Raw genomic sequence first — 17,959 nt, forward strand, 5'->3', positions numbered from 1 at the left:
TACATGAAGACTTTATAGTTTTGTACTTTCAGACTGTATATATTTAAAGATGAACAATGATACATTTCAAAATGGAATATTTAATTGAAAAAATGTGCTCTGAAACAGTGATTCAATAGCAATTGAAATGCTGACTTTAAAAATTCTTTAATTTTGAAAAGGTGAAAATAACTTTTTTTTCTGMACAATCAACATAAATTCAGACCTATTTTGTTCCTCCAAATTTCTCTGCAGTCCATTTCATCAGTGTTTTTACTATCAATTACTTTTTACTAATACTGAGGGTTTTTTTTTTTTTCAGAAAACCTCCATTAGAAGATACCACCAAGCAAAGTCATTCACTTGATGTCCTTTTCCTTGTTAAGTAGTAGTATTTAGGGTTTAATTACCTTGGGTAAATCAATATGTAATGAAATTTAATCACCTCGCATAAGTCAATATTCATAAGGAAACCATACAGGTTTGGCTACCTAATAAGTGGCAATACAAACATTTTTATCTTCTCTGCTGATTAGGTCATCATCATGTTAACCCTCCTGCTCTGCCARATGTAATTACAATTAGGGCTGAGTAAACCTTGCAGAACTATCATTTGAGATCTGTGAGTTATTTCTTGGATTTACAGCCCTTTTTAAACAAGCATGAGTTTCTTTTAAAGCTTTTTGCAGGCATTTGAACTCTTCCAGTTCTTTGCTGGATGTTGGGGCTGAGAATTATTTTTTTCCCAGATAAATCAAAACTTAAGAATTCATGCAATTCTTGATCCTGCAAACATCTGGCATACGAATTCCCAAGGCACACGAAATTTTCCTCTAAGACTTCACAGTAAACAGCTTAGGTCCCTATCTAGAATGGTGCTTCTCCACCTCAGCCCAGACTTGCAGCATTTGGGGTGGCTTTTCCAGGGACCTGTGGAGACCACCTACTCCAGCCCCCTACTCAAGACGGACCAACCCAGTACTGAAGCAAAATCCAAGCAAGGGTCACAAAGTTCCGCTTTTCCTATTGCTGACATACTAAAATAAGCTTGCCTCATCCCTAATTCTAAAGATATTATAATCATATTATAATTACATTCTAATATTTAACATCCTGTTATATCAGCCYGGCCATATAAACAGCGGCAGTCAGGATTATTTTGCACACATTATGTAGAAAAAGTACCTGAATCGGACATACAGCTAAATATTCACACTATTTGGTGGTGGYGGATGACCACTGTGGTCTGTGAGGTGGTGACTGGGGACAGCATCTGTGTACATGGCACAATTTCACTAGGATATCTGCAGTTTTGATGTACCGCAGCCATGAAAGGATTTTGCAGGCTGAGTTCAACATGTCATTCAAAGATATGTGGTTAATGCATGACTTTAGTATGTAACCATGCTGTCCGAAGCTTGAATGTGTGTTTGTACACAGATAGTCAGGCAGAGAAGGAAGTACAGAAGGGTGGAACTAGATGGTAATCAGCTGGAGAAAGAGTGACACAACTCCTGTAATCAATTGGTAGTAAGGAGAATAGAGATTAATTTATTTTGGATTACATTTATAGGATCAAAAGGATTCCAACGTACACCAGCATTATGCCTCCCACAATATAAGCTTGCTAGAAAAGCCTGAATCAGTGAAACCATAGTAAAAACTCATGTTGAGCAGGCAATCAGAAGTTTGGTCTTTCCTCATGTACCTGACCACACAATCTATATCATATTAACAATACAAATGTCTGTAACATATTGTTTAACAATATCTCTGTACTTTGGAAAACTCTTATGACCTTTAGCTGTGCCTGTCAGCTTCAGGACATTATTAGCTCTCATAACCAAACTCCTGTTTCCTTAATATTCATGATGCAAAAGTTAGCTGGCCTCTGACTCTCTCTTTTACTTTCAAGGAGAAAGGGCTATTTTCCACTCTCAGGCATATACTTGCAGGTTGTGTCACATTTTACAAGCCAAGTACATCTTGGTTAAACTTTTGTACTTGGTGTTTTGCAGCACTACAGTATTTTKGGGGTAAAAAATGGTTGTTTAACATCTTATCCTTGCCTGTAATAAGAATTAGACAGAGCTAATCAGAAAGAGGTTGAAAGCTGTTATAAGAAGGGCCATTTGGGTTGGAGCAAAGGTCTCTGACATTAGCTATTTCTGCCGCTTTGGGCAAGAGAAAAGAACAGCACAAGTATGGATATTTCCCTTGATATATCCTCCTCGCTCCTGGCAATGTGTCACTTGGCAATTTCCTGAATGTGAAGCTGCATCCGTACTATTGTGTTTGATCTCCCTCAATGGATCTTTCTTCAAATTTACCCAATATTTTTATGAACCTATTTATAGTTCTGGCATCTGGAACCTGCTGTGACAATTAGTTTCCAAAGCGACTTTGTGTGCTGTCTGAAGAAAAGACTGATTTTCTTTGTTTTATACTACTTGTTCACTTGTTCTGTGGTCTCACAGGATTCCTTCTTATTCTCTGATAATGAAAAAATATGTAATAATCATTTCTTATTTATTTTAATGTCACTCACAATTTAAAAGTCTTAATCATACTTCCACCAAGCTGTCTCTTTTCCAATCTAATGGACTCTACTGTATTTGTGGAAGCTGTTTATTTCCTTGTCCGGTATATGACCATTGTTCTTCTCCAGACTTTTACTGATTTCTTTTGAAATGGAGTGAACAGAACTGCAGGAAATTTTCAAAACTGCAGGGCGTATGTATCAAGAATTTTTATGGAGCCCTTGTTCTTCATTCTCTTCCTAGTAATTCTCTGCACTGTATTTGCCCCTTTCTATTTTTTTTCTGTTGCTCTCACAGAAGGACTGGTCACTCCCGGGTTTCCGTCTAACAACAATTCTGGCTTKCCACAACTGTGGTTGTTAGAATCGTGCACCATTTTTTATTTGCTGACTTGAAATTTCATTTCTCACTTTCCAATATGAAGGAGTTTGCTTGGGTTCTCATTCAGGGAAAAATCAGTGTATTCCTCTTAATTGCCTCACAGCTCAAATTCACAGTGTTCAGAGGAAATATATGRTATGCAAGGAGTTACAGTTACAGGCAATGTACATATTTTGCATGAATTTAGCATAGATTATATATAGATATTAGGTCAGCCTGGTCCAAGTGGCAGCCTTCTGGATCAGATCCAGGGTACTGAATGTTTCTRTTTGGCCCTTTGCTTTTTTCTCAGAGCACAAGGGATGGCTGCCAAGGGACGGCACACTCGGTTTTTGCAGGCAGGTTTTTGCCCTTTTCTGAGGCATATCCTCAGTTCCATTCTAGGCACATATTTTAGGATGGGATGAATCATTCTCAGAAGGTCTGTCTTTATCTGGGAGGCAGACATCTAAAATTTTGGCTGATCAATTTAGGTGAACTGGATCCCACCCTTAGATTCCCAAATCCCAGCACTGTGAGAAGAGGGAAGCTAAATGTATATGTGTTCACCCAGCGATGCCTCCAGCCCAGTGCTTACTGTAAAAATGTCATACCAATATTTTAGTATCCTGTGACTGCAAAATACGAACATATGAATGAAGTATTCAGCAATCTTTCTTTATTAATCCATAATTTGCTGTGACATAATATCATGGTGGCAATGAGGGAATTTMTGCAATATCATACAGAAATAAATGTAGCATCTGCAGTAAGATGGTGCAATAAAACTATAACACTCATAACAGTACTTTGAGATGGAAATTAACGTAGGATGAAGATGGGAAAGTCTTATACACTTAAATATGTGTTTCCTTAGAAATAGTAGCCACTAGATGGTGATGAGTTCAGATACTCCATTRTAGGCTATTATTCTTTCTAGCCCACTTGGTTTTGCACTGTGGCACTGGAAAGAAAGTAGAAGTAACACAACTTACCTGAGGACAGCTGTTCCAGAGCCACAGTCGAATCTGAACTCCACATAACTGTGCACCATGTTAATGGCGAGGAAGTCCTTGCTGTCTGAGTCGTAGCTGTATAAGAGGACACCGCTCTCTACATCGGGACGAAAGGTCATCTCAAACTCYGTGAAGGAAAGGTAGTTCTGGGGTGCCAAGGGCCAAGGTGTGCTAGCAAATGACATCAGGGATTCGTTGAACTGAGGTATAGCCAAAGTGATTGCTGGAAATGCAGAATACGCAAAAAGATAAACTATAAGCTTTATTCTTGTTAGAAGTATTTTTATCCTAACCGACAACATTGCTTCCCTTCTTAATCCCTTCTTTCTTCGAAGATATATTTGTTATATTAATAAATATATCAAATATATTAAAATACATAATAAAATACTTTGCCTCTTTTCTGTATTATGGCCATGGTCAAAGCAGTAGGTATGCATGTAGCGGTATGCATGTAGAAAAATGATATTTGGTATTTTGCATTTTAGAGTATACAACCAACACTGTTTTTAGGAGAAATGCATTTGTGTCTTTTTAGAGTTAATATATAACTGTGGAGAGGTACATTATTTTACTTTCTGAAAGGCACGTTTGGGAAAACAATTACACAGGAGCTGGATAGAGCTACAGAGTGAATGGCAGGAGCATTTTGTTTTATGATACTAAATAGGAGAAAGAGCAAGGATTGTCTTCTGTCCGTGTAATATTGTAAGGCAGCCTTGGATATTAATATGAAGAAAACMCCCTGAACATGAGAACACACACAAAGAAATACAAGCCACCTAGCATCCTCTTACCTTCCTCACAGTGATGGCCTTTAAATCCAAGAGGGCAAAGGCAAATATATGAATCAGCTTTGCTTGCAGTACAGGTACCACTGTTGATACAGGAAGCTTCATCACAAATCCCACTGCTACATTCACCTAAACACAGGGCCAGAACATGTCAAAGAAGCTTTTCAAAGACGATATACTCAGTGACAAATACAATTTGCTCTCCTATCTAGACTGTTTTCCAGTTTGTCAAAGTGCACCTTTGCAGCAATGGAACTTCACTGTCCGCACTGGCTTTAAATCAGACTAGAAAGAGACTTTAAAAATAGCAGAAACTATCACTAACCAGCAAACTGTGACAGTCAAATATTTCGCTCATTCCCAAGATAACTAATTTTCTGTCTTTGCTTTTACATTTATTTTCTTGTGTTAATTTCAGACTCTGCAAAAGCCACTGGCTGCTTACAAGCATTGTGATTTGTTTAATTTCAATTACCTTAAGTGCTTCCTTCTTCATGGTAAATTTGTGCAATGGTAATCTGGAAAGGTGTTAATCAGCAACAGCTAATCTTATTAACTAAAATGAGGTTAACACTTCTGTCTGCACTAAAAGGGATCTGTATTGCCAGGACATAGGCTTTCTAAACCATAAAATTAGGTGAAATTGTGGTTTTTATGACGTTTGGGTTAATCTTATTTTTCTTATTTTAAATTATTTCCAATTCCCCTTTATTCACATTACTAAATGAAATTATTCACTAAGAAAGCTCAGATAACACACCTGTGGTATATGAGCAAAAACATATCATTTGGAAGGGCGAAGTTTCTGACAAACTAAGAATCACATTTATTTGGGGGTGCTCTGAAGAGCATCTCTGAGATGAGACAGGTGCACTAAGGCCATTCTGATGCCCTAGCTGAATATTATCAAAAATAAACAGTTGTTATCTGGGGTGGCCAAGGAGAGCCTAGCAAATCTACTGCAAGAAGAGGATATGTTGTCTGTTTTTGTTTTGCTATGGTTAGGTGCTCTGTTTTTTGCTGTGGTTAAATACAGCATTCTGACAGGATTGCTCTTGACTGTCAAGACAGCATCCAGAGCAAGTCTCTACAAAACTTCMGTTAGGTCTTGGCATTAGTACAGTGCCAGCTTTATAGTTTGGTTTCCTGTCATATATTCAGAAATAAAAGCTCAGCGAAACCTCTCTTGTGCAGTTGCCTGAGGTGCTGCTTCATTCTGTTACCAAAATGAGAAGATCACTCAGTTACCCGGTTCAGAAAATAATCTTTGCTTACTGAGATGCGGTAATAACTTTTAGGTCATCTGTAATAGCTCCCTGTCAGAAGAGGCTTGTCTCAGATCATACATTTACAGATGTCCCACGAGGCCCATTTTTCATTGTGAKAGGGATGGCATGGGTATGCTGCTAATAACACTAGGCTCTGAGGCCAACCCATGGACTGCAAGCAAAATATGAGAGGTCTCTGCAACTGAGCAAACACTGCTTCTAGATGGATGGAGACACTTAACMCTTTCAAACGGCCGCCTCATGACCAGGAGTGGGAGCTCCTGTGCACAACACTAATTTAACCATCTATTCTGGGCAGCTAGTGGCCATGGTAAGACAAAATAGGGCAGTACTGGGGTTTTGGTCCAGGCTTTTCCATGTGACCGTATCCCATTTCAGCAGAACTTTAACTACAGTTTCAGTGGGATCCCTCTCCTCCCACTCTCAATTCTACAGTCTATGCTCCTCACTACTGCTGATTAGTATCAACAGGAAAGAAAGAAACAACTGGCTAGCAAAAAACATTCCGAACTTGCATAAAGTTCACTTCCAATTTACTGATTTTAGGTTTAAATTATATTCTATACTGTTTGCAGATCCCTTATGGTACAGTTTCATACAATATGTGCAGCCACGTAAGGACAGTAGGGCTCTGTCATTCAGCTTTGAGTCACACATGGCGAAACCCAGCATTTACTTTCATCAATTTTGACTCTTAATGCAATAGTACTTGGAGCATTCATGGATGGCAAGGAAGCTAGTGCAAGCCAAAAGGCAATAGAGATTAGGACTCAGAGAACTTTAGCAAGACTTTCATCTCTMTATATAAATTCCATAGATTTTCACTGTATCGTGAAATTACTCTGTTTCGAAAGTCTTTTCGCCATCTGCTTCTTGGRCCACTCTCTTTCCTTCTCATATTGCACAGAAGGTTGGTCACTTTTTCAGGAGAATACAGAGCAGTTGTTAGGAGGTTTCTCATTAATCACTTCCTCCTCATGATTCTAAACACAAAGCTATAAAGGAGAAGAAAGATGACTTTGTGGCTGAAGCATGGCACTGAGAGTTGGACAACATGGGATCTATTTCCTGCCTTTACCACTTGTTTTTCTGACTTGCAGTTTAGTCTTTGTCTTAAACTATTTAGACTGGGGAGCCATTAAAGTGAGGATTTTGTTTCTTTATTTTTTTTTTCAAATGTCCRTTAACACAGAGATGAATAAGTTTGTATAGATGACAGAATTAGCTCATTATCTCCCTGCTTCTCCATCTTCTCATCTGTGAAGGGGAAATAGCATTACAGTACCACTTCGTAAAAYTGTTGAGAGAATATATTCCAGGACATTTTTTTTAAACATACTGTGATCCTGYAATTGAAAGCAATGCCTGGTTGACAGGAAAGCCTGTTTGCCTCAATGGTAATGAATGGGATTTCATGGGAAAGAGCCCTTTACAAGGACAAAAGTACTGCTGGGAGGCTAAAAGATMCCTGCAGACTTCACACAAACGCGATGATGCCTTTAGGCAAAACACATTTTGTTGTGTCCTTAGCATTTTAAATACAAACATARCATGCATACCATTGATTTCTGATGATGTGAGTGCACCAGATAGAAACATGAAGAGCCATCCTGAAAGATGCTGGCAGAAATACTGGTGCAGGCATGATTATAACAGTACCACTCAGTTTCTTTCTTCTTCTTCTTCTTTTTTTTTTTTTAAAGATGATTTTTTTTTAGACAGCTTTACTACTATTTTGAAAAGCTGTSTCCACAAGGAAGATTTTTGGTACATCACACTGATCCTTGCACAGCGTGATCAAGCCCCTCTTTTGCAGTCAATTTAAGTAATGCATGAAAACATGCAAAGACCAGAGAGCACAACCTTCCCTCTCCAACTTGGACCGCTGTTGAGCCAGGCCCCAATACTGGCTTAGCACTAAGGACTCCGCATTATCACACTCACCTACATCAGCTCCGCTCAGCGCTCTCCCCAGCGGCCAGGGCCTCATATCCACGACCTTCCCGTTGACGCTGAGGCTCTGGACACAGCCCTGGAAGCCGCGGTTGGTGCCGGCTGCTCTGACCAGCCAGTACACGCTGGGGGCACCGCCAACGTAGAACGGAGTCCGGAATGTAATTTTGCTATATTGGCCCTAGAGGGAAAACAGCGTGACATGATATGGAACAAACATAACACATGATAACTAATTACACCACCCTGCATGTAATCAGTTATTTTCTCCCTGAAGAACTGTCTCAGGGGAGACATAGGCTGCTCATTAGTAATTCCTTGCCATTAGGCATTCCTTCTCTTGGTGTCATTTTAAATGTTACTTTTTGCATCCATAGCCATTGCGACAGGTTGGAGTATTTAATGCAAAATAAAAAGCTTAAAAATCACTATATTCTGWGGAAGGATTGAGGATATCTGTCTTTTCCTGCCATTTCTTCCTCTACTTTCACCAAAACTGTTTTTCTTCTAAATTCTAAGCCCTGAGGGACACATACCAATGTGATACAGCCTTTTGGGCAGAATCCAGCAAAAATTTGCTATAGAATAATAATAAAATGATGAAAAACAATGTTAAAAACAGATCCAAGACATAAATTGATACAACTTCACTGGGATTCTGCTCACTTTGCTACAACTAAATTTATATTGTATTATATTTRTTTACTATTATTATTATTTATTATATTTAWTATTATTTATTATATTATATTTATATCTATTATATTTTATGCCAGCTGTCTCAWATGTAATCGTTGGTGTTAATATAATGCAGGTCATGAGGAATCTGGCCCTCTAACTGCATGGCAATCTTTACAATCTAACATTARCTTTGTTTTCTTTTAGATGCTTTGCTTTTCAATTTATTCCTCAGCAAGGATGCTTCTGCAGCGCATTTGTGTTCTTGGAGTTTCCAGTCAAGTGGAATTCTCTTTTAGTATCTTTCATCAAAATAATATTGTACTTAAATCTATGCCCATTTTATACACACCATTACACTTACATATATATATACCYGCTGTCCATTTTTTAAACTGATTGGACTTCTAGCAAGAAGAAATGTCATCATAACCTAGAGAGAGGCCAAGGTAGAGGTCCAGGGTGCAGGATTACTCACCTGAGATTTGCCCATGACTGGAGCATCGTTGTCCATCTTGAGCCAGCCATTCACCCCGTCTCTGAACACTGTGACGCTGTGCCAGTTCCCCAGTTTGATTTTGTTTTCACTTGTTATGGCTGCAACTCCAGTGCCACAGTTGAACCTGGGAACAAGAGAGAGARAGTTCAGGGTGACAATGTTTCATTAGCTTAAATAACCCACAGTCATCCTTAGGCTCTGAATATTCCCTTCCCTTTTGAGAACCTCTTTGTTTCACATTCCATATTAAAATGCCACACGAAGATTAGACAGCAGGTCTAAACCTGATCTYCATCTAAATCTGATCTTTATCTAAAACTTTCCTTAATATACTTCTTTCTCTCATGGAAAAGSTTTTTGCATCCTTTGGCACCACCAAGTTCATGCAAAGCTTGCCAGCAGCAGAAACATTGCTTTGATTGACAAAGATACGTCCAAAAGAAGCTCTGTGGAGCTGAACACGAACAAAACACTCCATTTTCTCTGATTGCCTCTCAGTACAGGAGGTAAGTAGAAACATGACTAAGACACATCTTCTTCTTGGTCTTTCTCCACTTTCAGAGGAACCACCCTTCCAAACAAGGAGACCTCTGAGACCTCTCATATACTAACGCACTGCAAGAGACTTCCTCTATCTTAATTTAAAAGAACTGCCCCTCCTATCTAAATGATGGGTATGAGATGAAGTCCCAAGCCCCTTTGTTACACTAAATCACTTTATTTTACTGTATTCTCTTTAGGTCCTTTTGCTGGGAAGCAAAGAAACTCTATATAGCAAATGGGTGAACAAGTGCAATGGCTCACTGGCATTTCTGGTAACACAGAAATGAGCTCCTTAATAATGGCCTTAAGAAAACTCATTTCGCTAAAGAAAAACGCATTTTGCCTTTGCAGTGAAGTCTCTGTAAAAAGTGGATTAAACAAGGCGTATGTCTATGCACGACACAAAGATGAGAGAACAAAATATTGAAGAATTGCTCAGTGAAGTCATACTGTTCATCTTGTGCACTGCCTTGGACAGAAATCAAAGATGCAACAGATATTCCACACCTAACAGAGTCTCCGGAGGCAGCAATGACCCCTTTACTTTACAGCAGGGTGGAAGCGAGCCTAGTAGAAATCAATGTTTTACCTGAACTGCAGGTTACGTCTGATAATGGCTAGTGACATAAAATCGCCACGACCATGTTCATTTTCTCCACAGTACATCAGCAAACCATCTTCCGATTCAGCCTAAAATCACCACATCAACATGAATTATCAAAGTGCAAGCCTCAAAGTGACAGACAAATGTGAGCAGGAAGGGGTACTTTTCTTCAGAAAATGTAAAAGATTTATCAGATAGAGTCTTTAAGTTGCAAAAGAGTCTTTAAGTTGCAAAACCAGAAATAGGTTAGTCTAGTTCAAATTGATGATCTCTTGAAGAACCTGATGATCACTTGAAGAACCTAAAAAAACCCCACACACCCTTAATACTTAAATGGTTTAGAACCATCTCTCTTATGATAGATCACCAGGGGAGACAGTAGGTTACTCCTGCTCCAGTGACAAGTCTCATAGCTGGAGTATGAGGCTGGCAACTCTGTAGTACGTAAGAGCAGAGGATGCCTGGACTGCAACTGTGACACATGCCTGATCACCTTCCCATCAGCAGGCACCGCCAGCTCTCTCCGTAACACATGGACAGCATTAATACATGGCAATGTGACATTTACTCTACTACATCAAGCCTGCAGTTTGACTACTTCAGTATCTTGCAGTTAGTAGTGGTATCTTATATCCTTATTTCTTATATTATATTCTTATCTTATATTTCAGAGAGGAAAATCAGTACTCCAGCAGTCTTTTGCTCAGGTGAGCAAGATCACCATTTCTCACATGTAAACATAACGTGTGACCCTTCCAAATGACAAATTTGAATTGCAAAAATACAGGTGTATTTCAGCCTGTAGTTCATGCAGATGCCTACAGTCCTGCCAAGGCACATTGCTGCTAGCCTGCAGTGCCCGCTATTGCTAATGCCAGGGATTCGCTCATGCACTATCAATAATAAATATTGTAGCTCAGATTGCCAAATTCATTCACATTCATTGGATGTGAAGCCAGATCTTTAGAGATGAAGGTTACATATATACTTGCCACAATTACATTAGSAGCTATAATGAAGCTAATTTATTGTTCCAGTGTCCATAGCATCAGAATAAGCAAAGAAATTGTAAAGCTTCTATGTGAACTCAGGATAAACTTACCCTAAATTCAAGGGTAATTTGAAATGTCTGATAGGAGTTTTTCAGTGGTTCAAAGGTGATATATGAGTAGCCAGAGAACTGAGGATACTGGATAATAATATCTGAAAAGCAGAGACAGAAGCATGCTGTTTAAAAGTTTTCTCCCATATAAAAATCAATACACACATTTAGCACCAGATAACATCAGGTGAAAATGCAAGGCAGAGTTCCTCCAGAGACAACTATTACTCAGTAGCAGTCAGCAATCAGTTAACCTATTGCTTTGTCCTCCCACCACCTTCCACAACTAATTCCTTTATTCCCAAGGTTCTGGGGAACTTGGAAAGAAAAGGGATACTGAGGGCMAAACACTGCTCAACAGTTTAATCGCTGGCTTCAGAGCAACTTACCCCAGATTCTCTTCTCTCTTACAGAAGAAAAAAATTGGCTATTTTTTTTATTTGTCTTCTTCTAGGCACTCGTTTAGCAGAGTATCAGAGTAATTCTCTATTTTGATGGATTATAAAAACATATGTGGGAAAAGCACTCTGGGTTGGATTCCACGCCGCGTTAGTCACTGCTGCTCTGTAGCTRCTGCATCCAGCATCCTAAGCATCCTAAGCTGGCTCCAGATAGCACACCAGCCCCTGACCCTTCCCCAATAACCTCWGCATATAAAGTAAAGGAGGTGATGGGGAGAAGAGGATCCCTGTAGGCACTTCTCCATCCTGGGACATCCTGGCTGCAAAAGAGCCCATTTGTATTGCTGTTGTTAGTCGCCCTGTCAACCATCACACCTCACTGTTGTACATCAGAGCACCATCTCCAACACTGGGAAAAGCAAAAAGTTCCTTACTGCTGCCTTTGCAGCTCCTTTTCCTAAGAAGCAGGAAGAAAAGACCCAGTTTCAGTCCAGAATTCTTATTTTGGCAGAATGAGAGGTTCTAAGCATGAGAAAGAAAGGATAAGGTGCCCTACTCTTCTTTGCTGGTTGAGTTTTGACTGGATTTTACTTGCATATTTGGATGTAGAAGCAGTTATCCCAGCTTTGTTTGTTTGTTTGTTTGTTTGTTTTTGTTAGCAAACAAAAAAAAAATACATTTTAGACTGGAGAGAACTCGTAATATAAACCTGAATGCAACTAGAGCAAAAGGAAACTAATTCAGGGTTCACAAATAGAGCTGGCTGGACCACAGCCGTAGCTGTTACACAGTTATTGATTTTAAAGAAAAGTCCATTTTCAGTCAGATTAATCAACTATTTAGCCATATTCGCTGCTGTGGAGAATCGTAGAATCCTTTAGGTTGGAAGGGACTTTTAGAGATCATCTAGTCCATCCTCCCTGCACACGCAGGGTCACCTAGAGCAGTTCAGTACAAGGAAAAATAGGTACACAATGCTTGGCTTCCCAGTGAATAAAAAACTCCCTTGTAAAAAATACGTACTCACATAAACAAAAATTCACACTCCCAGTAACAAAGTGGTTCTGCAAGCTGTATATGGTCAACATAAATCCTTGAATTTTCATACTCGATCTAGACCAAAAAAATCGTATCTACAGCTGTTCCATGCGGCTGAATCACAACAGATTGTTTTCAGAACAAATTCACTTACTCCAGCATCAAAAATACAAGACCAAATCCCTAGTGTCTATAGCTCTGATGTATAATCCTGTGCATCAAGAATTTCTGAAATGAGGCTGCATAACAGATGGACGTATCTGATGTTCTGCTGTGCAGAAGGGCCCAGAGCAGTGTGAAGAGGCAGCAAGTAGCTTTTTTCTTAACTGCATTACAACAAAGAAGAGGACAGATCCTTATCACTGCTTGCATTCACCACTGAGGATAGTCTGGGGACTCCTAAGTCACAACACTGTCCTGATAGAAAGRGTCTTACTTGTAAGTCATTTTCCTCATTTATTCCTTTGTTTATGATCATCATTTTAATGGTAACAACATTTATTGCGGCTTTAAGCAACTGTTATCACAGTTTGACACTTAATGAGGAAGGGATGCCTGGGCAATCGTGGCAGAGGAGCAAACACTGCCTCTTTGAGAGCTACTGATCAACCCATCAATTTCTGCAGTTGCTCCCTTTCAGGCTGAACAGCTCTAGCAATCATAACCACCCACAGAGGCAGGCAGCTGCCGTCTTCTTCCAGGCTGAAGAACGGAAAGGAAAGGAAGTGACTTGTGTCTGAATTGGGAAATAGAAGTTGCTGTTATACTTAGGGATCCATTCTGACCAAACTGCTATGTAAAAAATGCATTCTTGTTGGTTTGCCATGAAGCTGCTTCTTGCAGAAAATAACAGCAGAACAACAGAACCTCCAAGCAGTCTGCAGCATCTTAGATCAGCTGTCAAATGCTCAGAATGATGCATCCACTGCACAAAGACCACACGTATTCAGCTGCTTACTTTTGGAGGGACCCCTTGTCTAGAAGCCTGAGAAGTAAAAATCCCAGACACTGRCAGAAAAGTGGCCTAGCACAAAGTAGCCTACCTTCTGTGCAAGCATCTCCTCCTTTTCCCAAGTTACAGTGACAACGAGAGCCACCCCGGTCATAGTCATTGACACAGAAGCTATCTGTAGAACAGATGGTCTCATCACAGGAGAGATCAAAGAAGCGCGCTACCGAAGACATGCTGTTCCTCCTCAGTGTCCGAGCTGTAGTAGTCCTCAGCGTGGTAGAAGGGACAGGTCGTRTGGTTGTAGGAGTGGATGTCGTGGGTTCTGAGGTGGTTGTAAGGAGCCTCGAAAGGAGCCTTGAACTGGACCCTGGAGTGACCTTAGTTTCAACGAGGAATTTTCTGTTGCCTCCTTTAATAGCAGGAAGTGGTCTGAGCTAGGGTGAAATAAAGAAACATAAATCCAGTATAACCTCCATGGAAGTGAAAAAATACCTACTAAGATACAGATCTGGTGGAAGAAATTCATCCTCACTGAAGAAAAAATTAAACATTCAGACTGTCTTATCTGTGTATCTGAAGTTCAGGTATTAAATTTCGCAAGACCAGATTATTTATAGCATTTAAATATTATAACTATAAAGAAAATAGAAATGTTGAAGTGAAACCTTGAAATTTACCTCTTCTATGTAAATGTCATAGTCCGAATCATCAATATCGAATCCTTCGTCATCACCAATTACTGTGCCTGTGACATATCGATGCCCATAGCTTCCACTTCCTAATTCTTCAGAGCCTGTAAAGACACAACTGGCATATTMAGTTCATAGAATTTTTCTCTTGACACACAGCTCAAATATTACCTCTCCCTAATTCAGGACACTAAAATCAGAAGTGCTGGTATTCATTTTGTGCAACAGATGTATCAGGTTGAAGAGGGTAAGCAAGTAACACCTAAACAATTTAATRCAAACTAAGCAAAGATCTTCATTTAGACATTTATGGTGGCTCCTTAACAAAWTCAGGAGAAGCACAGTCTTGCAACTTGCCTTTTATCTATCATTCTTTCAAGAAAGTGCCTCTGAAATTCTGAACTTTTTCTAGTGCTCGCCACTAGAAAAAATCAAGCCTAAAGTCAGACAAGAAAGCACTGGTCTAAAACTTTCTGTACTCTTGCTCTTCCACTACCATGACTGCAAACCAGAAATCCTGGCAGACAATTATAAAATCAAATRTATGTGCACCAGAAATGAATGTGTGCCCTGGCTGGCAAATCAGCCACTCACAGTACTCACTATGCAAGTTATATAGCAATAGATTGTACATGTTGTATCAGCATACATAAAAATCAGAGGCCAATCAGTAGCTATTATGAGGCATATACTTTTCCAACCAAAAAGTATGTTAATCAAAGAAAGAAGATGTATAAGCATTTCCATTGCWATTCATATACTTAACCATTTGTAACTAAGACATTTTCCTTGTGGATTAAACAGAATTAATCAGAAAAAAACACAGAGTTTGACTAATTGACCTGAGCACAGAACCTATAGTTTTATAATTGATAAAGAGGTCAATGGGACAAAATGTATCCCGATTATTTTTGGTAGGGCCCTCAGCACAATTTCCTGTCCAAATTCTTGTATGTATGTAATTCCACCACACTTTTTTTTTTTTTCCCAAGCAAGGTTTCTATTGGCATAACGGGATTTTAGTTGATAAGAATGGCAGGAATGAAGTAATACAGGGAATGAAGTATCTTTATTCACACACCATCAGAAAATGTTAAGTCTCAATTTTGTTCTCAGACATACTTCTTGAAATATATATACCTGATTTTAAATCATGATGCTTTTACATAACTGTAACTCTCTTGATTTGAGTGGAGTTATCACTAAACTGCCTCAATACACACCAGCACATAATCAGACCCGTTAACTTAGAAATTGGCAGTTCCCAATATAAAAGGTGTCCTTCTTTCATCTTTCAGACCAAAATGTTCCATACTCTTCCAATAGAAGACCTTGGGAGACAAAATGTACCCACTATTTTAAACCAGACAATGATTCTTTTTATGTTATTGAACTGGTACAACATTTGCAGCCTGGAGAGAGCAAAGAAGGTATGTCTTATTGTGGTTGGTAGAAAAGCCTGCTTTGAGGTCCTTCTTCAAACACCTTCAGCATGTAAGTTTGGCATCACCAGGGAAAGTGCAACTTCAGAAGGTGTCCTGATATCCACAGGTCTCTGATATGGTCCAAGATCTCCCCTTTCAGTTTCTGACACCTGCTGACAGGTTCATCCAGCACTTGCTGTGGGATGATTTGCAAGCAGGTTAGGTAAAGCATAGTGCATCTGGGAGCATGTGGAGATGTACCCTCACCTATACGGGCTGAGTATACACATGCACGAGACTATCCAACATCCCACTGGGTTTTCAGTCGCATTCTACTCTTCCCCACATCTGTTGCTGGTTTATTGGATGTGAAATGATTCCCACATACGGCATGATGCAACTAAACTATAAMATAAACAGAAAGTAGAGAAGCTAAGAGGGCTGTCTGTAGAGAAACCTCAGCCTATATTACACTTAAAGAGTACTCCATAGTTTAGGTGGAGAGTTCACCTGAGAAGCACTGACAGAGATAACTAAACAAGTTGGTACTTTGCAAATACCAAAAACAATGACTGCAGAGATTGCAGGCATGCTATATTTCATTACATCAGCATTTCAGTGTACAAGGAGATGAAGCCTATGGAAGATCCTCTACCAGGTCTTATAATCATGATTAAAAAAAAAAAAAAGGAAAGCTGTTGGGCAGCACGAACATTGCAAACATCGGACAGTTTCTTCCCAAATAGTTAAGTATTAAGATAAGTCAWTTTTTTTTTCTCAAAACAAACAGAAAGCCTCACAAACTTTGCTTTGCCACTTAGGTACCAGTGCTTAGCCACTGGCATATTGATCAGAATTCATGGGGAGGAGGTAGACCACAGAGTACTGCAAAGTGGATGGATTAAACAGAAATGTTAACAGRACAATCAATGTCAAAGTTATACCAAACAGGTCTAACTTTTAAATGCACCAGAGGAATTTCTATCTGATTCAGTTCCTGTTAGTGACTCACACCACGCCATTACATATAGCTTGGCCCATCTCGTGCTTTTTGTTCCTGTCTGTTTAACGGGGACAATAAACACAAATCCTGCCCTCGTAAAGCAGGTGGGGATCTCTGAGAAACATCTGTAGAAAGAATTCTCCAATTTCCATTTTCAAGGTTCCTCACGATCATCATCTACATCAAGGTTTGACCCCAAGGGATTTCCTGTGCCTGAGACTCAGCTGATGCACTCAAGCACCATGCAGAATACTTTAGTATTCTAAAGAATACTTTAGAATTTTTATTCTTCAGTGCCAATTTCTTTCTCAGTATGAGCCCCAGATAGAGATGCCTCCATTTGTGAGTTGTAAAATTTTGATGCTTAGGGCCTGAGGAAGTGATGTAAACAGATCAAGCGGYCACGTTTGCTATGTTTACTGTGGAGACAAGCAGGAGGGTATTTTTAACGTAGTAGAGGGTATTTTTAACAGAGTACGCTTCCTCTGTTGGTCGGGCACAGCCCAACTGTTGACCTTCAGGGCATAGTGCAAACCCCATCTGTTTCCCTAGGAGATAAAGGGCAYTTAAGTGGTGCAGATGAGGACATTTTCTTTGTTTGTCTCTGCAAGATAATTTATTACATTTGCTGTTACTGAACTTGATATGTGAAATCTTCTGGTTTTAAGTCAGTTGTCTAAGACACCATGAAAGGTTTGATATCGCAAGAAAACAAAAAAACATAACCAAAACACCTATAGCAAACACCTTTAATTAAAAAATGCACAAAAATTGATTTAAGCAAATCATTTCTTCCTTTTCTTCCATAACAAAATGAAATCAAGTCATAAATAAATGAAAATCCTTGGGGAACTTTGCCCTCTCCTTCCTCCCTCGAAATGGATCAATGTAACATAAACCAAGCACTCATTTTTTATTTTGTAAAGGGGTAACTATGCTGGTAATCAAGGCCACATGTTTTGCTTGCAAGGATCTTGGGAGGTCTGTCACATTAGGTGATACAATTAGCAGCCCTAGGAGAATGTTTGAGTAAACACAGTCCACATTTTCTTATGATGATCTGAAGAACTGCACAGTCTGGGATGCTGCAAATCA

The 17,959-nt window shown here is 39.4% G+C and overlaps 1 protein-coding gene across 1 annotated transcript in view; it reads right to left on the reverse strand.

Moving 5' to 3' along the window:
* The window catches only part of EGFLAM (EGF like, fibronectin type III and laminin G domains), a 71,909-nt gene that overhangs the window by 15,424 nt on the left and 38,526 nt on the right, over window positions 1-17,959 (reverse strand). Inside the window, exons 8-15 of the mRNA XM_026038651.1 lie at window positions 14,426-14,541; window positions 13,840-14,182; window positions 11,358-11,458; window positions 10,241-10,341; window positions 9,088-9,232; window positions 7,923-8,112; window positions 4,693-4,818; window positions 3,875-4,118 (exon numbers count right to left, since the gene is read on the reverse strand). Of these exons, the coding sequence (XP_025894436.1) occupies window positions 3,875-4,118; window positions 4,693-4,818; window positions 7,923-8,112; window positions 9,088-9,232; window positions 10,241-10,341; window positions 11,358-11,458; window positions 13,840-14,182; window positions 14,426-14,541 (1,366 nt within the window). The remainder of the gene's footprint in view (window positions 1-3,874; window positions 4,119-4,692; window positions 4,819-7,922; window positions 8,113-9,087; window positions 9,233-10,240; window positions 10,342-11,357; window positions 11,459-13,839; window positions 14,183-14,425; window positions 14,542-17,959) is intronic.

The sequence above is a fragment of the Nothoprocta perdicaria genome, unplaced genomic scaffold (assembly GCF_003342845.1).
Source record: "Nothoprocta perdicaria isolate Ctin4 unplaced genomic scaffold, notPer1 scaffold_1, whole genome shotgun sequence".
NCBI classification, from domain to species: Eukaryota; Metazoa; Chordata; class Aves; order Tinamiformes; family Tinamidae; genus Nothoprocta; species Nothoprocta perdicaria.